This window comes from Silurus aristotelis (assembly GCF_946808225.1).
Source record: "Silurus aristotelis genome assembly, chromosome: 26".
Taxonomy (NCBI): domain Eukaryota; kingdom Metazoa; phylum Chordata; class Actinopteri; order Siluriformes; family Siluridae; genus Silurus; species Silurus aristotelis.
The window spans coordinates 4,086,596-4,113,475 of NC_139599.1; the positions used below are offsets into that span (position 1 = coordinate 4,086,596).

Below are 26,880 nucleotides of genomic sequence, written 5' to 3' on the forward strand. Positions count from 1 at the left end.
TTATTTATGCAAAATATCATCGGATGCATAACTGCAATATAGACACGAGTCGAGCTGGAGGCAATCCTCTATGCCAAAGACTTCACCAGTCATAAAGCTTAGAATACTGTAATCTCTGATGAGGACATTAGGACAGCAAATGACAAAATGGAGCCATTGAGCTGGCAGTTAGAAAAGAAAGAAAGAAAAAAAAAGGCGCTGAGTTGATTTTCCTGTAAATGGAAGAACTACAGTTGATCAGCTTTGAGGGAAAAGCAGAGCAGTATACGAGGGACGCGAGTCAAAATATAGATTCTGACTCGGTCATGTAAACACTAGTGAGTTTTTCTGATACAGAAAAACAATCTGGAAAAAGGAATAAACAGCTGTTCTTCATTTATCTGGAAAAAAAAAATTATAATAAAAATAAATTTGCCCCCCGTCTCCATTTACTGAAAATTCATTTCAAAAGAAACTAAAGCGACGGGATTCTCAGACGGGAACTCGTTTCCCCAAATCGAACGGCTTCGAAAAACATCGCAACGAATGAAAATAATTGATGATTTATTGTACTATTGACAAAAAGCAGCACTAACGTCCTCCAGGCTCTGCCTAGTGGGAGGGGAGAAACAAACCAAAAAATAAAAAGCTCATTGAAAAAGACTAATAAAATACTCATCTGATTAAACTAACCAGCTGCTGATAAAGAAATTTTGTAATAAAGTATTTTATCATTAATCTTTTGTAAAAAGTGAAGCCATCTCTTGGTTTTAACACTTAAAATACTCATACTACGTTTAAAAAAAAAAAAAAATTCTATAATGGGTAGCAACATGTAAAATAAAATCACAACTCTGTAGAGAAGAAAAGGAGAAACAGAATTTGCATAGCACATTTGAATACAACTGAGAAGGAACTGAGGGCAGTTTTTGGTACAACATGGTTTCAATCACGTTTTTTTTTTTAACTTTTCTTTTTTTTTCTTCAAGTCTGTATGTACAAAAATGAATTTGTTTTTAGGTTCTTTTGCGTGCCTCGCTCGTCCATAAAAGGCAGAAGCAGTCACTGTAATGCTCGCAGAATAAAATGCCACACATCCTGTCCCTGTCCTCTGTTCATGCTCATTTGAAATGAGATGTTCAAATTGTTTGCTTGTTCACAATCCTTTGTTTGAAAAGAAAGAAAGAAAGAAAAAAAAAAAAAAAAAAACCCTAAATATACTGTTTTTGAAAGTGCCATCTTGCTACATTGATCAGCTGATTCCATGGTCTGTTCACATCGTCACCCTGAACACGCCAATGACGAATAGCTTTTAGATACTGTGAGTTTTGGTCACATCACTTACACACGCGCACGCACGCGCGCGCACACACACACACACACACACACACACACCCCCACCCACACCTCTCTCCGAGTAGTATGTAAAAATAAAAGTTGCTCTCCAGAGGTCATCGTCGTGAGCGTTCCACATTCAAACAGTGGGTAAAGCTTTGAAATGAACAAGCACCATTTTGAGAAAGGCCGCCATCGTCCTCCATTTTGGGAGAGAGATCAAAGTTCAGCAGTTTCCGCTTGACCGTGAGGAAAACGATACGACTCCTCGAGATCTTGGCTGAAATCTCTGCTTTTGGGGTTTAGCAACGAAAAAGAAAAAACCCTCCATCCTGAATCCAAAGTGGAGGCTTCGCTGCAGGAGCCGAGGCCTTTTTTTTTGTCTCGTCCTCCCTCCTTCTGAGCTCCAATAGTGAGCTTTGAAGTCCAGACAAAGCGCGTGATCACGGGGTTCTCATCGCCGCGGGTGTGCGTAAACCGGGTATGCTAACGTAACGTTTAGAGAGTCGTTGTGCTGAACGAGGGACGTGTGCTGGTAGTGCAAAACCAGTTCCTTCAGTGAGCCGTACAGGTTGTAAGGTTCGGCGAAACCAAAGCCTGTGGGAGTTTTGTTGATGACACAGTGCTTGACCTCTCCGTCCACACTGCGGGAAAAACAAAACATACACCATTATTCTACTGGGGATTTTTCTGCAGGTTTCAGAAGATCAAATTTATGACCATTAAGTATGAAATTTAAAACCTATAGCAAAAATACACACACGTTTTCAAGCAGAGTATCACTAAACTTGCACTTCCCTATAGCTGAAAAATAAAACCATGGAAACAAACAAACAAAAACATCCTAATGCGCTGTGGGAGCATTTCAATAAACATTAGATGCAGCGTTACATGAACACTGGAAAATTAAGACCTGTTTAACATGACGCAAGATTTTTAGGCCCTGCAGAAACCCTAAGTTTGCTTCTAAGAAATGGCTTAGGAGCATCTCTTCCTTTTGTCTGCATTCAAAAATAGTATAATATATGAATATTCATAAATATGCAAATTGGAAACATCTTTTATATTTCTTTATACACTCCCGGCTCATTATTCTCAAACAAACTAACGAGTTATGAGTCATTCACTAGACAAACCTGCGAAGATTGACCGTTACCATAACGACTGCAATGCGATCTTTAGTAACATAGCTAGCTAGCTTAGTGTGCTAGTATAATTCAAATAAAATATTTAACCTTTTTTTTAAAAATCCTTTTTCACTCTTTGCAACAAACACAGACAGCAATGTTCTTTGAAAGCATTAAAAATCTACGTACACAACACTGCAGGCGTAGCAGCCTGATTTGCTGCTGTCTCGAACCAGGAATGTTCCGTCTCTCTTGCCACGTAGAAGAGCTTCGGCTTGGAGCCGATTAATGTTCCCGAGTTTCCAGGAGCGCTCGTCGTGGTGCGGCAAGTCCTCGTCGTCGTCCACCATCGAGTATTGACTGGTGTATGGACATAATTAGCAGGTGTTAAAAGACGAAATTCTGTGCAGAATCTGAACGTTTGATCACATTGTAACGTGCATTAGAGGATACTCACTCTTCCTGGTTCTCGTTTTTGATTCCCAGCCATTCGTTCAGCTTCTTCTGCCTGACGCCCTTCTGTGTCAACCACCTGAAGTTCGGAACAAGGAAATACGTTAAAAAAGTGCTTAGGAAACCCTTTAAACTCCCGTGCAGGCTACGAGAGTGGACGAGGCACTTACATGAGGTACTGATCCCTGGTCTTCCTGAGCTGGATGAGATCAGGCTTGATGCTGTTCATCCTCTTGTCGATCTCCCTGTAATCGGCCGCCTGCTTCTTCAGGTCTTCCTCTAAACGCCGCTTGCTGTCCACGATCTCACTGATGCGTGACTTCAGCTTCTCGTAGTTCACCATTATCCTGAAGAAAAAAATGAAAACCATTTAAAATTCCACGACTAACTCGGCTTGTTTGATTTAACCGGGGTTTGGCAAAGTTTCAGCCTCACCTCTGGATCTCCTTGTCGTTGCCTTCTCTCCTAAACTTCTCAATGTACTCTTTGCTGTACCGCTCTTGCGTCTGGCATTGCTCCTCAAAGATCTTGATGGTCTCGTTAAAAGCTTCGATGGCGGTTCTTTTCATCTGGATCTCCTGTGACGTTCTGGTGTACTCCTCGTACAGTCGGTCGTACTCCCGGTTTTTCTCTTGATATTGCAGGTGGTATTCTTGCAACTTTTTGCCCACGGCATCGATGTTGTCCTCTTTCACAACTTGATCCTGTAAAAAAAAAAAATAATTCCCCAAAGATGAGAGATGATTTGATATAAATACAACACACCAGTTCCTTTTGCCGTTTGCGTCTTTACGTCTTTCGTGGGATTGAATTAAGAATTACCTGTTGGTGCTTGGACACAGGATACAGCAGCTTCACATCTAGTTTGGGGTTGTATTGGGCGAGGGATTCGTGCCGATAATGATTGATCAGCTCAACCACAGAGTTAAAAGTCAAAGGGTCTGAGAAACCGTACTTCCCATCACGATGGAAGATTTTGATCAGCTTGTTGTTACCGCCTTTCCTGTAAACCAGATGAACGAGAAATTACAGTGATGCCCATTGATATAAAAAGCTAAGAGCTATATAAAACTGGCATGCAAATAAAAAAAAAAAAAGAAGAAGAAGAATTACCGCAGCGTGAGGGTGTAGTCTCCGTGCATTTTGGTGGAGGCGTCACGAACCAAAAATGTTCCATCAGCTGTATCTCTTAACTTCTCGTTGACCTCCTCCCTACAAGAAATGGAGAAAATGTTTTAGATTCTGAAAGGAAATGTAGCACTATTTTCACTTCCTGTGCACAGAGTGTTAAAGTAGTACGATAACTGAAAGAAGGAAAAAAGCGCTTGCCTTGAAATGTCCCCCCAGTACCATTCGGCATCCTGTAGAGCCATATTGTTGTTCATACCGTTGTTAGTGACAGGGATTGGTTTGGGTGGTTTTGGAGGTAGTGCTGTTGAGAGAGGAGAAAAGACATGAAGGTTTATATAGGTGCCATCGATTTACATGCAAATGACCCAGCTCCATTCAAGGTCATTTACATACGAAACACACTTGGACAAGGCTCAGTGTACACGTCTGGACATGTCCACAGAAATCTGAAAGGATTTGGGAGCCTATAGTTTCGGATAGAAAAGGGTTTTACTGCCTCCAAATGTAAACAGAGGACGTAAAGCTTGCTAGCACAATACAAGGAGGCTCGTCATGACTAAGGGAGAATATGGATTAAACATAATGCATAATGTATATAATAAAACTAAATCTGAATATGCAAAGCAGATTACACAGTGCTTTTTAGTGCAAAATGACAATTTCTGCTCCATATAAAAAAAAAAAATTAAAAAAATAAAATAAATAAAATAAATAATAAAATAAACCACGTCACGACCACAATCATCTACAAATAGGGCACCAATATGCTGCATATACGGGCTGCTGCGTGCATGGTCTGCTGAGACTCTGCTCTCTTTCCCCAGCCATTGAGAACATGTTACATCATTGGTAACAGGAAAACGCTGCAGCTCATTGGCTGCTGGGCTGAGTGACTGCGAGCTGTGGGGGCTGTGTGGTCTCTGTGGAGCATGAGGCAGAGCTCCAGCAAAGGGCTATTTTTATCCGTCATAGACCCCCCCATCCCCCCCAAATCATCTACCCACTCTCGCTCTCCTTTGTTCACTTAAGCACAAGTTGTTCGGGTAGCGCTAGACCCGACGCATCCGAAGCACCTACATAGCGCAAAATTCTTTTTTCTTTATCATGCGCAAAAGCCTACAAAGTAGATAAGAGATTCTTCTTGCACAATCGGAAAATTGACTTGCCCTCACGGACATATAAGCAGCGGAAGTACAGGATTAGCTGCGAGTGACAAAGGTACAACGTGTCCCAACATGTACCACCAAGTACCCAGAAAATCTATTTTTAAGTATAATGCAGAGATCCAGTCCAGCAGAATTGATATGGACTTAACAAGCACCTAATGGCGCAATGACATCCACAATTTTATATTTCTAAGAATTATTTCTTCACTTGTATTTTTTCCAATAGCATGTATGAGCAGGCTCGTCCAGTACTCAAGCCATTACATCACTTACCATAACCAATGGCGCTGCAAGACTATTGCTAACCGCTCCTGCATCATCGTCTGCACCGATTATCGCGAATTCCCTTAACAAAATAACGCCATGGAGCACTCCGTTTCCATTAGGAACAAAGAAAAGAAAAACTGTTGCTGTGTCATTCAGTAATATCCACTTCAGGTTCTCTGGTAGACTGGTTCTCCAAGCTTCTGATACAGACTGATAAAGCTGTCAGAAGTGAAGTGCAAGACAACGCAGCATCTCTCAAATGAAAAGAGGATGTGCTACATCGTTCTCTTCGTTTACTCCCCTCCCTCTGTCTGCCTGTTACAGGTCTCCTAAGCTCCTCCTCTCAGCAAATGAGTGGCTGAGAGCAGTTCCTGTGCTGGCAGGCAGACAAAGGCTGCGCGCTTCTGATTGCTGCTGCAGAGGCACGTAGGCAGCTGCTACGTCAAACACATGGCCGGGTCACAGGCAGGCAAAAGCTCCCAAATGCCGCTTGTAATCCCCAGACACAAACTGCACAGTGGGGAAAATCCATCTGGCTAAAGTGTGAGGAGGCACCTCAAATAGCCACACTTCTTAGAAGGGCTAAAAGAAGCCACAGGAACGTGGCCTATTGTCCCCATTATACACTCTAATGGGTCAAGAGAAGCTGTGAACCCTCAAATACGGATTACAAATTTTTGGGGGAATTCGCCTTGAACGGAATACAAAAGCGTCTACAAATTAACCACGCTGCAACTCAATATTAAAAATTAAAGCAACTGTTGAGTTGGTGAGTGGAGTGTCACGTTCTACGCATATGCTCAGACGTGTCAAGGCAAAAGCCGGGACAAATCAGACCGGTTAACCGGCTTTCCCCCCTCCCCGACACATACTCTGAACTTTTTGCCCTGTACTTATCAAACATCTGTGATAAAGACATTTAAAGGCACAGAATGAATTATTCTTTGCTGGATGAGAAACCAAACATCAGAGCAAAAGAACCTGCTCTGGCTGCCATGCCGAAACCAGTCTAACCTCGAACACCAAGCTGGAATTCACACCTTTTTGTCAAACCGGCAATTTACACCTTTACTGCCATGACCAAACACTTTACATTAAAGTCTTTAAACAAAATACTTGCTTTGTAAATTGTGCATGTTCTCAAGATGTTCACAAAGATTAAGGTGTCCTGATCGAACTGCGGAGTTCAACTGCTCCAAGTCCAAAGCCTTCGTGTCGAGTCTCATTCCTTGGATTTATCAGCCAGAATCCTTTGTATAGCAATTAAACAAGACTGGTTAAAATTTTTTTTTTAAATCCAGGCAAGTGCTCGGAGGGAAGGTGCAGCAGTCCTTGAGCTCTAGTGCTAAAAACTGTGCAAAAAAAAAAAGGCTAGATAGAGAAGACTGGCCCGAGTTTGCTGGTTAATGATTGCTAGGACGACCGGCCCTGGCCCTCTCGGAAAACCTTCTCTCACCACTGTGCTGGCTCGCAGGCTCCAGTCTTATGATTAACTCGCTCAGGATCAAATATTTGCTGAGCCGAGCACTTTGTGTTTTGGAAGGACCATTCGGCGCAGGAAGGAGGGGTGTCGGAGGGTGGACCGAAGCCCTAGAAAGCGAGTGTATTTTTGAGACGATATGTACGTGTAGAAAAGAGTCGCTCCTTGAAAGTTAAGGAGTGTATCACCGAGCAGACAGCGCTTTCAGCCAACCAAATCTAAGTGGGACCGCGGCCACCAGCTTAAAATAGCCTGTAACTGGGAGCAGACAGAAACGCACAAGCACACACATGACCAGACAAACACGCGTACAAAAAACGCATGCACCCTCATGCCAGTTACAGTGCATAACTACAGTCACCACAACTGTTTGTGCAGAAAACAAGTACAGACAAGTTAACACAGACAGTGAAAAGAGAGACCTAGGCCGATATGCAACAATAAACATTTCCATCAAGGTGTCAGCAGAAATTCCTGTTCGGACCACCCACTCAGAGATGCAAGATTGAATTGATCATTTCCCAAAGGAATAAGCAAAATGTCCTACAATCTTCTCATCTATTTTAATCACAGTAAAAAATATATCTTGTCATAATGATAAAATTGCACCGATTCTTGGTTCCAGACCAGCAACAAGTCGTTCATAGAGACAAGGAACTTTGTGGAAAATTGCAGAATGGCTCCAGGTTCCAGCTGGAAGTGTTCAACATAGAACTAACTGGACTGCGCAGAATCCCACAACCGAGAAGTGAAGAATGTATAAATAGAACTAACAGGTAGTAAAGCTACTAAAACATTCAAGGCGAAAAGTAGTACACACCCATTAGAGATCTCTCTATGGACTACTGTCTCAAACTCAGTAAAAAAATAAAAAGAAAAAAAAGAAAAAGAAAAAAAGAAGAAAAAAAAAAGAAAAAAAGAAGAAAAAAAAACTTTGCTTGCAATAGCAGAAATCACAATTCAGTTCCTTTATGATGTGGCTAAAGGAGTTGTGAGAACAAAGTTGACATCAGAATGTGAACTTGCTCTGGTCTTGATCTGAACACTCAAATCGTCAGTTTGTAAGAAAAGTGGAAGTCTGCATGTCAAAGCTGTGTGTGCTTTGTGCTATAGACGCTCCAGCTGCTCTATGGCCTTTACATTTACCGCAGTAGACATGCTAATAATAGCCATCTCTAGCCTCTGGTCTGTTGTTCCCATCCACTGTCTCCATACTGGTCAGTTAATGACAGCCCACAAAACTGCTCCCTAGCTCTTTTCCACTTATGCCTTCATTTAACGTGGTATTAAACCCACTGCAGTCAGCAGCCATTACAGTGAAAAAGGTTTCTGGAGTACATAAAGAAAGCACGCGTTACCTGGAGCTGCCTGGTTGCTGCTCCATTCACTGGTCACCAGCACTTCAACAATCCTAATGTGCAACTCAGGACTGGGCTCACAGCTGGAAGAGAGGAATGAAAGCAGATCGGTCAAAAATCAGCATTTTACCCTGGAGTTACAACTGCTTTGGCTTCACTGATCTTCTCTTACTTGTGCAGAAGATGCAAACAAAGTGATATAGAAAGTCTAAAAATCAGTAAAAAAAAAAAAAGTGGTATAATGGAGTGAATTGTGAGACTGCAGATGATCTCATTTGTGTGTACATGACACACGATTCACGACACCTAGGTTCGATTTTCACAAATACAGCTAAACTGTGTGAAGATGGAGGACTATTACACTAAACATTTAAACTGCAGATTTACCATATTGCAAGTTGGAGCATGTTTTTGTGTGTGTGTGTGTGTGTGTGTGTGTGTGTGTGTATGCACCTGGTTGCCTGCTGCCGGAATAGGACAGGGCTGAAGATTTCGGCAAGGGCGCGAGCGTTCAGCAGGTTGGCGGCCGAAGCCTGGCACACACGGGCGAGGTGTCTCAGCAGGCACTGCAACGTCAGCCAGTACTGTGTTGGCAAAATTGAGGAACCAGCAACCCTCCGCAAGTGTTCTGCACAATCCTCCATGGCCTGAACCTCTGCAAAGTTAACATCCAAGGATTATTTAGTGCTTGGAAATCAAAAGTTAAGTGAGTTTCTTAACATTGACACTAATGTGACTTCCCCTCCATCCTCCCCCCCCACAGGAGAGGAATGATCCATGCAAAAACAGACCAAATCCTTAACCAAATTTCAATCCTACATCGTATTTTGTAGCATATTGGTACTGCAGAGCTCAGGTAGCCAAAGGAAAAGACTGACAGGTTACACACAACTTTGTTTACACAATTTAACAGAAAAAAATACAATTATTAAAAAAAATAAAAGTAATTTTAAACATAAACAAGATGAAAAGTAGAAGACAATTCTAAACATTGAAATGTGACTTTCTTTGCCTTTGCGTATGCAAATATTAGGAAAATTTGCACCACACTTGAACAGTGAAACTCACTCAGACAACCTTAATGGAAATTACAACTAGTTCTTTTCATGTTGGATGGAAAATGGTTTAAAAGCAAAGCAAAAAAAAAAAAAAGGGTGTCTAATAAAAACCCATCACTGAAGTACTCAAGAAAGATCACTGCCCTCCAAATTGTAATTAATTTATTAAAATGTCTCACCATAAGAGTTAAGTGTACAAAATAGAAGACTGAGGGGATGGTATTAAAAGAAAAAGGGGGAAGGAAAAAAAAAAAAAAAAAAAAAAGAAGAACTTTCATCAGTCAGGTGGAAAATTTTGCTCAGGCAGCTCCAAAACCACATGTGTGACAATGACAGAGCAGAGAAATGTACACTGCCTGCTGATTGGCTGTCGAGACCGATACTGCAGATAAGTTGGCAGCTTTCTTTAGGTCTGATTAACCACAGATATCCTGCTCTGAGCAATGTGACTGTATAGCTGGCTGAAATCAGCAAGCAAAGCATTAAGAAAATGGCACACACTGCCTGCGTTTTTTTACTTTCTTAAAAAAAAAAAAAAAAAAAAAAAGGCTGTTTAATAATTTCCGAGTGACCTGTTTAATAACAGAAAAACGCAGATATAAGCTCAGACACATTTGATCAATTTTAAACCAGAGGAAAAAAATTTTCAATTTTTCAATTGTCACAACAAGGCTGTTGTGACAATAAAATACATGGCATTTCTACTGGCTTCGGTGCAAACAAAAGCAGCATTGACGCAACAAATGAACAATCGAACGAATTCAAAACAATAGCACCACCGTGTGGTATCATCATTACATCATCACTGGTGTGGAAGACCATTGGTCTCAAAAGGCTGATTCTTTTTTTGTTTATACGCCGTCACACAGCACTAAGGACAACCTGGTTCATGCATTCACCCGTTCAAAATTCTCATTCTCCAACCTCTTTCTCACCTTGAGCAATGTGTACCATCTCAGTAGAGATTGCAGAGTGAATCACCGGCTGAGGCAAATCCAGCAGGTATCGTCTCAGACAATCGCACAGCATCTGCAGGTCGAGCTGCTCCATGTCCATGGGCTGGCCGTCTAAATTAAAACGCACGCAATTAAATCATTCTCTATATGCTATAGAGAAAAGGCACTGGGTGACTGAGGAAAAAAAATTTAACTCACCGGGGTCGAAACACTGCCGTACATCGAGGCCACCTCCAGCAGTGAAGTTTCTGTAGAGATTGGGGTTGTCCAGACCTGCCGAAAAAAGGACTTGCTGTCAGAAACTGATTGTTACGGCATATACGAAATGTTTCTGGAAAAAAAAAAAAAAAAAAAAAAAAAAAAAAAACCCTAACAAACCAACCACTACACTTTTTGTTTTTTGGTAATATACTGCTCACCTTTCTTCTCGATGGCCTCCAGCAGTTTGACCAGCATGGGCGGGGCCATGTCTGGAAGTGCGAACTGCTCGGTCAGATCCGGCAAAGTGCTTGGACCTGTAGAAAAAAAAAAAACAGCACAAAAGCTATTAAAATACACCGGCTAAAAAAAAAAATAAAGTCTTGGTCTTTTGACAACTTTGCCATTTATTTACCTTTTTTTATTTCACACCAAGGTCAGCTCGAGCATTTTGCCCAAACAAACATTTTGCACCGTTTTTTGGGGTTTAAAAAAAAAAAAAAAAAAAAAAAAAAAGCATGGTGCAGCTTTTTAGTGCGACTGTGACGTGGCGACAAAAGTGTTTGATGTGAAAGTGAGCGGCGAGTGAAAGGGTGTGATTAAGTGAAGACTGAAGGTGGCTGGGGAAGCTAAACAAACTGGCGAACAGGCAGACTGCTGGAGGGACGAGAGCCTCAAATCCCGCAGCACAGGTGCACACTTAAAAGGCCTGTGGGGCCAGTGGGCAGCTTTATTTGGATTTTGAAGGCTGCTGTTTCAGTAAGCCAAAGTTTCTAAAAGGATCGACTGTTTACTGTGTTAAAGGCGGTGTAGTGAAATGCAGGTGCTTATGAATGGACCCCCTTTACAGTTCATTCTATATTTGGACCCTTTTTTTTTCTTTCCTTTTTCTTTTTTCAGTAAGTGGGCAGAAACTCATCTTTCTTGTGTAACCACCTATTACTAATACATGGCCTGGAATTTGCACGTTTGATACACGAGTGCGTTTTTGTGTTCGCTCGAGAACTTATAGGACTCCTATTGAGCATGATACACAGCAGGTTGGTTGTTCGGCAATAAAGCCGGTGGTGCCATGGGTGCCAATACTTTAATCACAGGAATACAGAAAGAGCAGTGAATGAGAGCTCGGTCAGACTGATTCAAGATAGAACTGAAAGACAAGTAGGCTGTTTTTTCTTGCATTCTATTGAACCTCGTGTCCTCTGTAGGCTCTATTATGCCTATACGATATACCTTATTTTATTAACAAAATATGAGTGCGTGAAATCACACAAAGGTAAATTGCATCAATTATATTTAGTTACTTTACTAGAAGCAACAATTTTCATGGAGTTATCATATCCGTAGGTATTGTGCAGCACTATTGCGAACGTCTGTCTGTGTTTTTATTATTAGACTGCTCAAAGTTGGATTGCACAATCAAATCAACATCCCCCCCGAGTTGGCCTAAAAACCAACAAAATCCTTTGACTCATCAAATTCATCCTGTTAACATTTCATTCCTCAGCTCAGACCGACCGTCCATCGACCCCCCCAACCCTGAACTAACAGTTCAGGCCAATTTCAGCTCACAGTTGGGCTTACAGGCTGTGCATTTTCTAAGAAGTGCAGCGGTGATGTTCCTGAACTCCATCTGAGGTGTAACCTTTAACCCAGGTGATACTTTATCCACTGTTACAGAGCAGCCAGCTGGTTCTCAGAAGTCAGATTCACACAAACCCAAGCTAATTTTACCCCTGCTGAAAATGCCCCAACTGTGTGTTAATCTTTACAAAGCTGCACTTTTCATTACCGTGTTGTGATTTGGAGGAGGGAAAAAAAAACTGGAGACAAAGTCCAAACACGAGCGTCCCGTCTTGTGTACTGTTTATAATCTGATGTTTATACTGAAGCTATATTTCAGTTATACTATACACTGAAACGCAGCCTGTGAGAGGTGTGGCTCTAAAGGACCAAGCTAAGGATGGGAGATGGATTGCGTTGCTTCCTAGAAACTAGAGGTGACCCGATAGCGCGGTCTCTCATGCCGCTCAGATTAAATGACAGCCATAAAAATTGGTGAATGTTTCAGCGCATCCATTCCCCGAAGCACTACTTCCTGGACCAGCGGTCACAGCGACTAAGGTGATGGATAAAAGTCAGAGAAATGACTGCAACCACTAAACACTTTCATATGTACAACTTTTCTTGCTACATTCGTGACTGGGAGCTAGTTAATTTTTACTACGAGTAAATGTGTTTTATTAACATTGAAGCGCTCAAACTATCTATATTGCAGAAATTTGGTTCAGCATCCTAAAGCTGACTTTTTACCCTCTAACCCTCCCCAATGGTCCATTCAAAAACCACCCACCAATCACAGATGTTGGCAATGAAAACATGCAATCACCCATATCAACTAGGTCGATATTGCCTTTGTCTGAGCCGAACAATTCTTATAAATCCTTAGTACAACTTCCTGTCAGCACTTCTGTAAACAGGATTTAACCATTTTAATACCATTTAAAACACCTGGTTTGTAAAAACTCAGAAGAAAATGGTGCTTGTCTTCTTAAGTGAAGAAGAAAAAAGTGCCCAGGCAACCAACACGTGAGCTCCGTTTCACTCTGCCAATAGGAGTAGCTGCTGATTTTGGTTACCAGGGTAACAGAGGCGGAATAAGTGGGGGCCTCGAGAGCGAGTCGACACAAGCCTGAGGCGGCTCTCTCGTTTCAGTCCAACAAGGCTAAAGGAGAGGATCGCGGCATTTTGAGAAGTTGCGGCTTTAAGCAGACGCTGCGTGTCGCTTGGATCAGACCGTCTGGCTGGACTAAAGATAGTCCGGCTGAGAAGTAAATTAGGGGCTCTAATCGAGTTACAGGCTTTGCCATAATGACAAATATATAAATAGTTATAAAGCGTGGTGTTACTGTAACTGTTTCATCACCTAATGAAAAAAACAGCTCACGCTCTTCTTGCGCCGAGTCATGGCTCAAACAATAAGATGGGAAAAATTTGTCTATTTCAATAATCAACTGCTTTAAAAGCTGGCAGAGTTTTTATTTTTATTTGTTTTTTTTAATAAATAACACAGCGTTAAAAGGACCATGACAGGAGCAGAAGGTGGCTTTTCAGAAGGACATAGAACATCTGGTTTAGACTGAAGGTGTGCAGTGGGACGGAGATTCTGTGAAACGCGATGAACAAGATTTTAGTAATTCCTGACGGTGTGAGAGAGCACTCGCATATGAAGCTTTTAAGGGAAGCAAAAATGAAACTACACAATGCATTAATTTATGACATTATAGCTGGGCAGGAAATTTTGTTTAATCTTTTTAACCAGAAAAAAGTCATCCAAAAATTTTTTAAATAAAAATACGGACAAGAATGTTTGGAACAGTAAATATGGCATATATGGATGAAGCCATGGTGTTACACCTTTTAAGAATCTGTCACGACCTCCAATATCGTGTTTCTGTGCAAAGCTTTAACACTTTCACATCACATCAAACTCCGTGCCAAGTGAGGAAAAAAGAAAACCAAAAGAACAAAAACCCAACACAAAATCTTTGCTGTCTTTGTGCTTTTACCTGTCTGTCTGTCTGTCTGTCTGTCTGTCTGTCTGTCTGTCTGTCTGTCTGTCTGTCTGTCTGTCTGTCTGTCTGTCTGTCTGTCTGTCTGTCTGTCTGTCTGTCTGTCTGTCTGTCTCCCCTCTTTACAATGTGTTGCTAATCTGTCCATCAGACATGCTCAGCCTCCAGTAAGAAGATTTGCCAATTCAGCCCTGTATCTCTGGAGGCGGTCGGTAATGAAAGGCACATGTGTGCGCTCTCACGCACATGACCGCTTAAACATGCACATGACCGCTTAAACACGAGTGTTTTAGTGCAGCTCCCAAAACCACGGCTGTTACGGGAAAAAAAAAAGAAAACCTGAAACCCTGCCAACACACCCTTTGCGCTTTATTGCGTCTTGTTCCTGATTTAATAAGGGCATGAAAAATAATGAAGTGTTACACTGTAACACGGAATTCTATCAGTAGAAACAGTTGGCTTGTTTAACGTTGACTTGGGCACCAAAGAAAAGAAATGAAATATGCTGCGTTTGTACTTAAAAGTTCGATTTGTGCGTCTTTACACAAGTACACTTGTACTAGTTAACAAGGTCAAATCTGTCTACTGGGGTATAAGCTGCCCAGTCTGGCCAACACCATTACCACCACAACTGTTTCTCCAGCCGCCAGCTCTTCTAACATTGTGAAGGACAGACTGAGTGTGCGTCAGGGTTTTTTTTTTCTTTTTTCTCCCCTATGATCAGGGTGGAGGCTGGATTGAATGTTGTTAAATGTGTAGATCTATTTTGCCATGCTCTGGGAAAGCAGGAGGAACCTAGAACCCCCAGCTGCTTACTCCTGGGCTCAGGGGAAAGTGCACATTCTTTGTGAAGCCCAGTAACAATTCTCCCTCAGTGAGTGGTTACACACAGCAGATGTTCAGCCGAGTGCTAAAGAGGCCCCTGAAAAGGAGAGTGCAACATTATCTCAAACTCCAGCTATGCAACATGTACTCGTCTGCTGTTCCTTAGCTGGCTCGCTCGCTCTCGTCCCCTCTTCCTCTTTTTTTTTCTTTTTTCTAGTAACGAGGAATCTTTGCTTCAGCCATGACTAAGAAAAGAGTTGCAGTTTGTTCAATGGCATGCATAAAAAAACCCTTCTTTTCTTCCTCCTTCCTTTTCTAAATTTACAACATGCTTTCAGTGCAAAAAATCTCCTATGAACTGAATTACGAGAACACACACGCACACACCCATGGCTTTTACCTCAGAAATAAAGGGAGCATTGATAAAGATTAAACTAGCAGGGAAAAAAAAAATACTGGATCAAGCACCTTCATGCATTCTGCCTCAAGGCACACCAATCTGCAATATTCTTCAAGCAGGGAGATAAAAGCTCAGCATGGAGACATGTTGGTTACTATTTTAAGGACACGGGCGGAAAAAATAAAATTTTCCTGCGTGATATAAAGCACGTAAAAACCTGCATGAACATGCTGTTCCAGCAAAAGCAGAAGTTTAATACCTTTGTATGTCGATACAGCACTCAGACGGCTAAAAACCTTCGACTTGGTCATTGCTTAGTCATATAAACAAACGTCGGACATTTCGGATATTACTTCATTGAAATGCTGCTTGGGGCAGAAATGGTTAGAAAAACCTACAAAATGGGAAGTAGGTTGCAGCCCTTATTTACCCTCCAGTTAAACGCACATTCAGCCCCCTTCTTCAATCTCCCGTAAAGTCACCAGCATCAGATAGTATTTCACAACTCGACCTCCCCCCCGCTTGTCCTTAAGTTTAGCCAAACCGTGCCCAACTGGACGCGATTAGTCATCGCTTTTCTTAGTAAAAAAAGGCTTTACAGGATGATGTATTGAATCTTGTCAGGTGTGCAGCCTCACTGTTGTCACCCTGAAATATTATAAAAGAAAACCAGTTGTGAGAGCTAATAGCCGGCGTTTCATCAGGCCAGTAATTTCTCTTTTCTTATTTTTCCACAATAATACTTTATAAATGAGAAATGCATCAGCTGCACGTCGGTGCAAACACGGGATTCAAAGTGCAACGAAGATATACTACACGTACAAGATGAAAGCTGAAGCTTTCGACACCGATCTTTCGCAGAGAGTGTGGTTAAGGGGGTGAAAAGGTTGAGCAGACTGAATATCTAGTCCCGTCGCATCTTGAGAAAGAGATATAATAAAGGCTACATCTTACTTAAAATCGCACCTCTGTCGAATTGACGGTGTGTTACCAGGGAAACCATTTAAATCCTTTTGACATTTGTTCTGTTCGCCGGAAATCATGGACGCAATTAACCAACCGTGGATTTATAAAAAAAATTCCAGACATTTCATAGAGGGGAAAAAAAAAAAAAAAAGTCATCACTTCCTCATAGCCTGTGAACATGAGCTTAGCTTTGTCACTAGGTAGCTTACCACATCTTTTTATCGAGCTGTGAGATTCAGAAAGTAGGTCAGCAAAGGAGCTTAGCGTGCATCCATTAATACAGAAATGTAATCGATGGATGAGATCAAAGGAGATCACGGCTGATCTAATGTCTCGATCAGCACTGACTCGTGTTGGAATTAGCTGAGTGTTACGAAATGGTTATGGTTTTTGTGTGATGGTTACCGGACGTGACCTGTTTTTACTTGGTAATGCAGCGTTAAATCATCAGAATGTATTTGAGCCCAAGACTGGGACCAAAACATACATTCTCGTATAAACACCTGGTTGAAAATCGTTATGTAACATTGGAGCAAAAGTGTAAAATATTCACAAAGTGAAATAAAGAGGAATTGGATCAAAAACTCTAACATTGTTTTGTATTTAATACATTTTTATAGATTGTACACCAGATGCAAGGCCCTCATTATTTTATTTTTTTACAGCCACACAAACTCTTCAAGGGACATATTTTTTTTCCCTTACCAGCAACTGTCAGTCATTTGATAGACACGCCCTAATAGGAATATGAGGTAAAGTCGTGTTTAATAAAACTGTGACAAGATTATTTTGCAGTAGAATATCCAAGCGCATTTGAACGTGATTATTAAGAGTTATTCTACTTCCTCCTGAAATTCACAGTAACAATCAAACTCAATGGCACAGCTGTAGGAATATTTTCCTTATACTTTTTCATGAACACACTATTGAAAGTAGCACATTAGTTATTTATTCCTTTAGGTGCCTTTGCTAGATAAAGAATGTTAAGAATTGTAAACTGGTGTAGGAACGGGGCAATAGAAATGAAAAGCTAAAATTACTTAAATGGCGGCTGCAGATCGCATTTAAGAACAGTAAAACGAGAAGGGGAGCAGTTGTAAAGAGGGGAAGAAGAAGGAAAAAAAGCTAATCCAATGTGACGCAGGGCGCACACTGATCCTCTCACTTCAGAGGACACAAAAAGGAGCACATTTGTGTTTTTAAAAGCTCAGGAGCCGGAACGGACTGGAATTCCACATCTGCTGCACTCTGAAGTAAACCCATGTGGCTAAAAAAAAAAAAGGAAAGAAAAAGAAGAGGGGGAAGGAGCAAGAGCCTACTAATGCAGTAAGGCTCCCACTTTCAACCCTTCCACTCTTCCCCTACTCAAACTTTTCCCTCGCGCCCTCCCCCAACTGGGCCGAATCCCAGCTACAGGATCAGAGCATTAAAAGGATGGAAGGGAGAAAGAGGAGAGGGAAAAAAAAAGGGAGGGGACAAAACGGGAAAGAGAGCCAAAAGGATCTGCCAGATCCTTCAGTGTCAGGTAATAAATCACAAGTGCTGTGAAGCAACAAGAATCCAGACCCCGGGCCCCAGAGCCTGCGCCCAGCCCACTCTCTCCGCCTCCTGCCCGGGCGGACACAGAGACTTTTCTTCTCCCGGTGCCACAATCACCCTCGCGCCAAGCTCTGAGGCTGTCACTCAACACTGCCAGGATTCATGCAGACACCCATGGCAGACCTCACAGGAATTTCACAATCACACCCCAAGAAGACTTTCAGACCCCTGAAGAACCTGCAGCTGTGTGGTGGGCCAGGTTTTCTCAGCGCCACTCGAACGTCTGCATCGGAATTCAAATTAAACTTATCTTATTGGAAAAACTACACTCTGTAAAATGGTAGACGTTATCTGCACATCGCCCGGTTTTATACTACTGAACTTCCTCTTAGAAGGCAGACACCAGGTTTAGGGCATTAAGTGCTATATTGTACAAATGCAAAAACTACATATATCAGCCCTTCAAGATGTCAGCTATGGTGAAGCTCTGCACATTATACAGCAGCCTCTAAAACAACACACTGTGCAGGACTGCATTGTTACTCAACAACGGCGTGCGCTTCAAGGAAGATATGACAACTTGCATTACTTGGTATTAGCCTTGGGCTTTTGAATATTACTCATTAACACACGTTTTGGTTGCCTAATCAGCTGTCGAATTATCATGTACATTTGATTTCTCATAGAAACGGTCTGTGCAAAAAGGTCCTTGCGGTACAGACTGATGAAGCCTCAGAACAGCACACGCAAACCAAACATTTTCAACAAGAAAAATCTGCCACACGGCATCAGGAAGCGAGGTGAGAACTCGTGGCATACCAGTTTTACCACTCGTGATTAGTGCAGCAACATTTTATATATAATCTAATGTTTTGCGTGCTAATCCGAGCACATCCAGTCATTCTGGCACCATGGCAACGATGTTTGTCTCTAATCAGAACCTAATGCGCCGGACAGAGGAAGAAAAATCGGTGACGCACCGCACCCGGCAACAACCTGCATGCTTTAATTTGCTCAATCTGGCCGAGTGGAAGCTGCAGTTGTCTCCAGAGAACATTTTTAGACAGTAACCACTGATTCAAGTGAATAGAGAAGGTCTGTGTGCATTCTGCTAATAAATACTACCTTGTTAATCAGTGATCGAGCCTAAGGAACCGAACATCTGCCAGCGTAGCCACCACAGAGTGTACAAGGGGACTTGCAGAAGATCCAGGGACCAGGAATTACTGAAAGTATTTAGAAGGTGGGGCTAGCAGTACTACTGGTTGCTGATTGGTTACTTTATACAAGTCATGTTGCTCCAAGCTGCAAAGACTTATCATAGGGAATGGCAGCGTTTTTAAAGATTCTAAATGTTTATTTTCCTTTTTATTCCGTCGTATTGACAAAAATGTTACTCCAAGCTCTTCTTGCGTCGGTGCACGCCGTTGATTTTACAATTGTCAAAGCGACCGTTTTGGTTGTCCCTCAAGTTGAGTGAAAAACTGAAGCCCCCTTGAGTTCCTTTAGCACACATATAGGCTGTTTGTTCTTGAACGTGCAGCAAAAGTCATGTTGCTAAAGGGGGGAAGAGATGAATTTAGCTCTAAACAGACAGATCAGTAACCACTCTCCTCGACCACCTACGGCTTTAGAACTAAACTGGATGAGCAGAGAGCACGTAATGCATCCAAGCCTACCTTTGAAGCTAGGCTCTGTGCGAAACAGGCATTCTGAAATGATCATAGAATGAAGTGCATGCACCTCAGGAGTAAAAATAACATGCTGGAGTGGAAAGACATGAAAAAGAGGCGTCTTCGTCTAATTTGTGCATGAATGAATTATGCAAATGATGCACTTCTGAAGCAGACTCGTCCCACGCTGGAACAGCAGGTCGTAACGATTAAGTAAGGAATAACATATTTTGGGGGTTGTTTGGTGGTGGTTGGGGGGGCAGCACTACACACACAGTGACTGAGGGCTATAAACAGTCGTTTCTTCAGCCAGTTTTTTTTTTTTTATCTCTCTGTCGAAGTTTTTAAAGACAAAGAAAAATGTAGCTTGTCTGGTTACCTGCCGACACTGGAAACTCCTTTCATACATGCAAAATCTATAATAAATCTTAAGACGAGGAGATGATCAGGATCACTCACCTCCTTGCTCAGAGTCCGAGTCGCTTTTGGCCAATCTGGGTGCCAGGGGAAGAGGCCTGGGAGGTCGTGGCTTCGGGGTCGGAGGAGAAATCTTCTTCCTTCCAATGAACTCCACATAGGTACCAGGGAAGTCCCCCTTTTCCTGAGTCATCTCATTATACCCGGGCAGCCAGCCGATCTCCTCTGGCCTCTCGGCCGCTGCTTCATCGTAACGGAGTGCTAACAGGGCACCTTTACTCACTACGAGTATGTCCCCAACGTGCAGGTCAATGTCCTCCTCCCTCTCCTTCTTATAGTCATATAGTGCTCTGTACTGATATCCTTCTGCACTCATCTTGTATCTTAGAGAACAAAATTCCTCAAAATACGCAAGGTTTTACACCTCAACCTTACACTTACTTTAACAAACCACTTGTAGGAGCAGCCCCAAGATCTGGTGTTCTCTGTGGTGAAAACTAGCTCTTGGAACCCTAGCGACTTAATACAATACCATGCTGCCGTCGTCCTCCAGCAATAGTCCGATTATTTATGTGAAACTGATTCTCCAGTGGTCTAGAGGAGCCTCATGGCGCTTTAGACATACTGTTTCCATCAGGTCTGCTCCAGAGCTTTGGCTAGCGCAAACGCCACCTGCAACACACATGAGCTCTTTTCTTAATAAAGCATATGACAAGACATCCGGCACACATACGGGTGATAAAGGAAACACCAACATGGCAATCCCCAATGGGCCAACAGAACAGGTTGTATGACACGTCTCAGGAGCTGTACTTTGAATAAACCTATTCTCTCGTTTTGTGTAGTGATGGTGTTTGTTTCGATTAGAATTAAAGTCACATCATTTTTACCCTTAAACTATTTACTTATTGTGCCTATATGCTGCATGGATGGGGGCAGAGACACTCTGGAATAGACCAAACCCATAGAAATACCAGCTATCATTATGGGATAAAGGTAATCAGTCAGAAGAACTTTGTATTGATCATTGATCCGCTGTGATACGACTGCACAATCCACACCAGGGGTGGGAAAAAAATGAATGCAACAATGCAACCTTTGATTTGCATAGATCTGTAAACAGACCCCCTGTCTTATAAAAGATCACGAAATAAGAGACGATAATGAAGCGTTGTAAGAGTGCAAAAGTTGTGCGGGTTATTAGAGAATATTAAATGTTACATTCAGGTTAGAACATTTTTATCCGTTTGTCTACTTTTATCCAGCAATAAATAGTTCTATTAAATTTTCCATTCTCTCTCATACACATATATACATACATACACACACATATATATATATATATATATATATATATATATATATATATAAAAAAACATAGTGTTTACTCTTTCATTATGTTTAATAATCCAAATCATTACTGCATTATTCCCAATGACTACTGTTTTTACTTTATATATGAACTGAAATGATCCATTCATTTCTATAGTGCTTTCCTTTGCAGAAGTAAAAGCTTTGAGCAGCAAGTTAATGGAGTAGGATCTGAAATGGTTTCCTGCTCTCCATACAGTGCTAGATGTGGTTCGCAATAAGATTGCGCAACTCTTCTGGCTTTGCTGTAAGTTTGTACACAATTTATAGGCTTGCAATAAGTTTGTAAAACCTTTAGAAGCTTGCAATACATTTGTACACCATTCACAGGCTTGCAATAAGCTTTGTAGACCCTTCATAAGCTTTCCATGTTTGTACACCCTTCACAGGCTTGCAATAAATTTGTACACCCTTCACAGGCTTGCAATAAGTTTGTACACCCTTCATAGGCTTGCAATAAGTTTGTACACCCTTCATAGGCTTGCAATAAGTTTGTACACCCTTCATAGGCTTGCAATAAGTTTGTACAGGGTGTACAAACTTATTGCAAACAACGATGTATAGGTTTGCAAAAAAGGTTCTGAGAGTTGCAATGTTTGTACAGCCTTTATAGGTTTGCCATACGTTTGGTACATCCCTTATAGGCTCGCAATAAGTTTGCACACCCCGTATACACTTACAATAGTTTTTTTTTTTAACCTTTTTAGTCTTGCAATAGATTTGTACACCCTTCTGAGATTTGCAATACGATTGTGCACCCTTTATACGTTTGGAATTAGTTTGTACACCCCTTATAGATTTGCAAAAAAGCGTGTACACCCTTGATAGTGGATTACTTAACAGAAATACCGTGCAACTTTGTATGCTTTGGAACAATACTAAGAAACAGCGCATGGCTGTAAGCTCTTTATACGGATCTATAGAATTAATTGTATTGCTTCCCACATTTGTAAACGTGCTATCAATTCATGCAAAATATTTCCAGAACATTTATATTTTGCTTCAAAGTGAAATCTGTCCGAGATGATAAATAAATCATGGTAAACAGAGGCGCTGCTGTAACGTCGACTGTGTAATCCAGGGAGCTCGGTGCACGCGCTCACTCATACACTACTCCGTAACCCGAGTCTAATAGCGTGTGTAGGCGCTTTATTAACGCTACCTAGACGCGAGAGTTTGGACGGATTAGCAGCGTTATATACAAGTAAAAAATAAGTGTAATCAATGTAAAAAATAAGATGTCAAACGGGTCCTGAAGGATCGCCGTTCGGGTCCGTGCACGAGCAAAGGAACAGGCTGTTCCCAGAACGCTCGAGCGGCTAATTAACACCATTCAAATGAGTCAAAATGATCAAATAGGGTGCTTAACGAGGTAAATAATGAATATCCGACCACACAAATGTGCGCTGGATACAAATAAAAGTCGAAAAACTTACTTTAGGAACTTATATGGAGTCTCGTCCAAGCAGGGCCGAGAAAAATCCTTTCCTTCCCGTAAGAAAAAAAGTGCAGCTAACCGCAACTAGCCGCGTTAGCTCGACAAAGATAGCTGTGTCCCAACGCGCACGAAGCTCGAGTTTAAGCGAAAATCCACTTCGAATACCAAAATAACGCGTCAAATTAAAATCCCAGTCCAAATTCCCCTTTCTTTCTTTCTTTCTTTCTTTTCTTTGTTAACACAAATTGTCCGAACTCGCGAGCCGTGCGCTCTGTAATCACCGCGACTCCGCCCGAGTGGCTTCGGCACGAAATCGAACCGATTCCCAGGCTCGTCGAAACTCGGCCGCCTTCTGTCAATCAAATGACGTTTCCGACAGAAACCACGCCCCCATGTCCTCCCCATTTTTTCAGTTCGCACGCAACTGGCACGTGTAGCTATCGGGTCTGCGCACGCGCGTTTCGGCAGTCCGTGGATTGATGGCGCCGCTTGGCCTCTATTGCGCATGCGCGAGGGTATATTAGCGATAGATAGATAGATAGATAGATAGATAGATAGATAGATAGATAGATAGATAGATAGATAGATAGATAGATAGATAGATAGATAGATAGATAGATAGATAGATAGATGGATGGATGGATGAATTGTTGATAGATAGATAGATAGATAGATAGATAGATAGATAGATAGATAGATAGATAGATAGATAGATAGATAGATAGATAGATAGATAGATAGATAGATAGATAGATAGATAGATAGATATTGGTCTGCCAAGATTAAATGTTCCTGCATTCCTCCACAATGGATTTGCTTTTAATATGAATTTCTGAGGGGGGAGTGGTGGCTCCAGCTGTTAAGGCACTGCTCGAACCCCCGATCGGAAGGTCGGGGGTTCAAGCCCCGGTATCGCCAAGCTGCCACTCTTGGTTCCTTGAGCAAGGCCCTTAACCCTCTATGCTCCAGGGGACCCTTACGAGAAAAATAAATCAAGGACCGTGACGTTGGAGCGACGTGGGGCCGCCTTCCCGTGGGCTCACCACCTGCAGGAGGGACCGTAAGGGACCGGTGCTGAGAGGATTGGGCAGCAGTCAAAGGCAGGGGCCTTGACAGCCCGATCCCTGGACACAGAGAAGTGTCTGGGGAATCTGCTTAGACTGCTGCCCCCGAATTACGGATAAGCGGGAGAAAATGAAATGAATTTCTGTAAAGGTTATAAGGATGAAACTGTAAAAAAAACTCTGCATTTTATCAATGCAATATTAAACTGTTAAATGTTTCAGCCTAACAAAGCTGAACAGACAAAGACGATCTGTTGTAGCTGTCATCTCTTATATTTACTTAGAGCAGTAGATAAGATAGAGAGATAGAAAGAGCTTTACGTGTAGCAGATCAAACTGCAGATAAACAGCAGCCGTTACGGAAGATGCATACTTTTCCCTGCATGAAAAGGAAAATGTTCATGCATGAAATGTACAAAAGGTTTAGAACGATGTTTAAGTGCATGTAAATAGCTACGTTATTGAAAGTGTGATAAAACTCAAATTCAGCTGAATAGCAAACAGGAAGAAACTTGTCCTCCCTCAAAAAACTGTTTTCTGGTGCCAGGAAGTGAAAAGAAACAACTACCGACCCCTCACACCCAGGCCACCACATATTTGAACTTTTATTCCTCAAGCAGACATTTCAGATATGTGTCAAACCCATCAGGCACTTTTCAGATAACATTCTCTCCTTTACAGTCGAAATTACAAGCACTTCATTATCAAGTTATGTGCAATATTTATGAATGCAAACGTCTCTTCTGTTATATAAGTGCATATAGTATCCACTTATGTTCTTAACAAAGGTGCATTATATAACCAGTGTTGTCTATGCCCCTGTCATGTTCCTGTATTGTATAATGTTCATAAGCAAACAAGAGCATAATAGCCCTTTAAACTTTGAACTAAACTTGAAAATTAAAGCAATAAAACATTATGATTACTCTGTATTTTTCTATCACCTCTTTAGTGGGTCAGAAGGTGTTGATTAACATTCTATAACAGCAATATTGACAGCAAATACTAATTGCGTATCATTTCTAGAATTACATCTCCGTCATAGGGATTGCTATGGATTGCTATGGATTGCTATGGTGGACGATCTACACAATCCAAGACTAATTTTAAACAGGTAAAAATTTGACATTAAATTGACATTTAATGTCAATGGACCTCCAGTTGAGTCTCCAGTGTTTCAATTTAATGTCTTGTCATAATAACATAAGAAGAGATTAAAAAGTGAGAGAACAAATATTTATTGGTGGGAAAAAAAACTTTTTTCCCATAACAGTATGCCATGCTTTGGGTTTTCTTTACATAAGAAGCAGCATACGCTGATTTAAAGCTTTCATTATTTGAATATTTTAAGTTGTTACTTGGGTTCAAATTGATAAAATTCTAATAAATTGATGTGTGTTGCTAAGCATATTATGATTAATAGTTTTAAGCTGCGCCATTAGCATTTTAAATATCCTGCAGGCTGTATTCCTGCATTCCTCACACCCAGTGTTCCTGGGATACACTCCAGATCCACCATCACCCTGACCTGGATAAAGCGCTTACAAAAAATTAATGGACAAAGAATTACTGCTACCCGAAAACCTCCCCATATTGACTTGTATACAAGTGTACTAAAATCTTCAGATGACATGACATTTCAAGTTCCTAATATACTTTACATTTCCCAGAAAAAAAGAACTATCAAGCCTGTTCATACTACATAGACTGCATTGTGATGACCTCTGGAGTCTCCCACATCCCCCCACTGGTTGCTTCACAGAAGGGTAACATTGAGGCTTCTCAGAATATGGAGCATGTGAAGCCACGGTCAATTCACTGCAGAAGCCTTAAAGCAGTCTATACATGAATTGTTGATTTGATTTAGGTTAGGTTTTCTCTGTATGATACAGTGTGTTGGAGGTTTACACAACTTACTGTGGAAAGAATTAAAAATGAAGGAATATAATTTACACTTGTTGTACTATCTTGTACTGTTCATGTCGTTCTTTGCAGTCTAATGCACCTTTATGCAGTCTCATGTAATTCTGTTTAGTTTTGCATTGCCCTGTGTGTCTCATGCAGTTCTGTGCAGTCTCATGTAGTTCTCTCTTGTTCTGTGTAGTGTAATGTAGTCCTGTTTAGCCTTATGCAGTCCTGTGTCGTCTTATGTAGTACTGTGTATTGTTATATACATAGCTATGTGTAGCCTTATGTAGTCATGTATACTGTTACATAGCTCTGTGTAGTCTTATGTAGTCATGTGTACTGTTAAGTAGATCTGTGTAGTCTTATGTTGCTCTGTGTAGTCTTATGTAGTCATGTGTAGTGTTACACAGACTGTGTTGTGTTATTTACTTTAGCTCTTTGTAGGCTTAAGTAGTCATGTGTAGTGTTATGTAGGTCTATGTAGACGTTTGTAGTCCTATGTAGTGTTATGAAACTTTGTGTAGACTAATGTAGTCATGTGTAGTGTTGAGTAGCTCTGAGAGGTGCTATGTAGCACTGTGTAGCATTATATAGTTTGGTATAGTGTTATGTAGCTCTGTGTAGTGTTATATAGCTATGTGTAGCCTTATGCAGTCTTTTGTAGTATTATGAAGCTCTGTGTAGTGTTATGAAGTCATGTGTAGTTTTATGTAGTCTTGTGTAGTGTTAAGTAGCACTGTGTGGTCTTATGCAGTCATGTGTAGTGTTACATAACTTTGTGTGGTGTTATGTAGCTCTATGTAGTCTTATATAGTCCTATGTACTGTTATTAAGCTCTGTCTAGTCTTATGTAGTCATGCATAGTGTTACAAAGCTCTGTGTAGTTTTGTGCAGTGCTTTGTATTCCTGTGTAGTCCTATGTAGTTCTATGTAGTTATGTGCAGTCTCATGTAGTGCTATGTAGTAACATAGTGCATGGAAAATGGAACAAAAAGTGTACTTCAGAAATAATCCCAGAGACTGTAAATGTGTGTGGCCTAATTATGTCATTGCTTAGCTGCTTAAAATCCCCCAACACACATCTCTCTCAGCACGTGAAAAAAAGAAACACTCACTGTGAAATGAGAAGAGAAACTGCTCCTCACCTGCGAGAGCTCGAGGAAAGACTGGGGGGTCCGGGAGTGTTTTGAGTTGTGACG

The 26,880-nt window shown here is 41.4% G+C and overlaps 1 protein-coding gene across 5 annotated transcripts; it reads right to left on the reverse strand.

The window, feature by feature from the left end:
• Positions 1–947: 947 nt before the first annotated feature.
• Positions 948–23,073, reverse strand: pik3r1 (phosphoinositide-3-kinase, regulatory subunit 1 (alpha)). Of its 5 annotated transcripts, none has more exons than XM_083532130.1 (15): positions 22,708–23,073; positions 19,943–20,572; positions 10,730–10,825; positions 10,509–10,583; positions 10,290–10,421; positions 8,750–8,951; positions 8,297–8,379; positions 4,224–4,326; positions 4,008–4,106; positions 3,717–3,897; positions 3,330–3,598; positions 3,065–3,241; positions 2,899–2,973; positions 2,631–2,801; positions 948–1,958 (listed from the first exon to the last, which is right to left on the reverse strand). In XM_083532130.1, exons 2-15 carry the CDS (start codon positions 20,274–20,276, stop codon positions 1,769–1,771), a joined length of 2,187 nt encoding a protein of 728 aa, XP_083388256.1. In that variant the 5' UTR covers positions 20,277–20,572; positions 22,708–23,073; the 3' UTR covers positions 948–1,768. The 5 variants fall into 5 exon arrangements, with proteins under 5 accessions (XP_083388256.1, XP_083388257.1, XP_083388258.1 ...); XM_083532131.1 differs by having other exon boundaries at positions 19,943–20,618; positions 20,696–23,045; XM_083532132.1 differs by lacking the exon at positions 19,943–20,572 and having other exon boundaries at positions 22,708–23,070.
• Between the last annotated feature and the right edge of the window lie 3,807 nt (positions 23,074–26,880).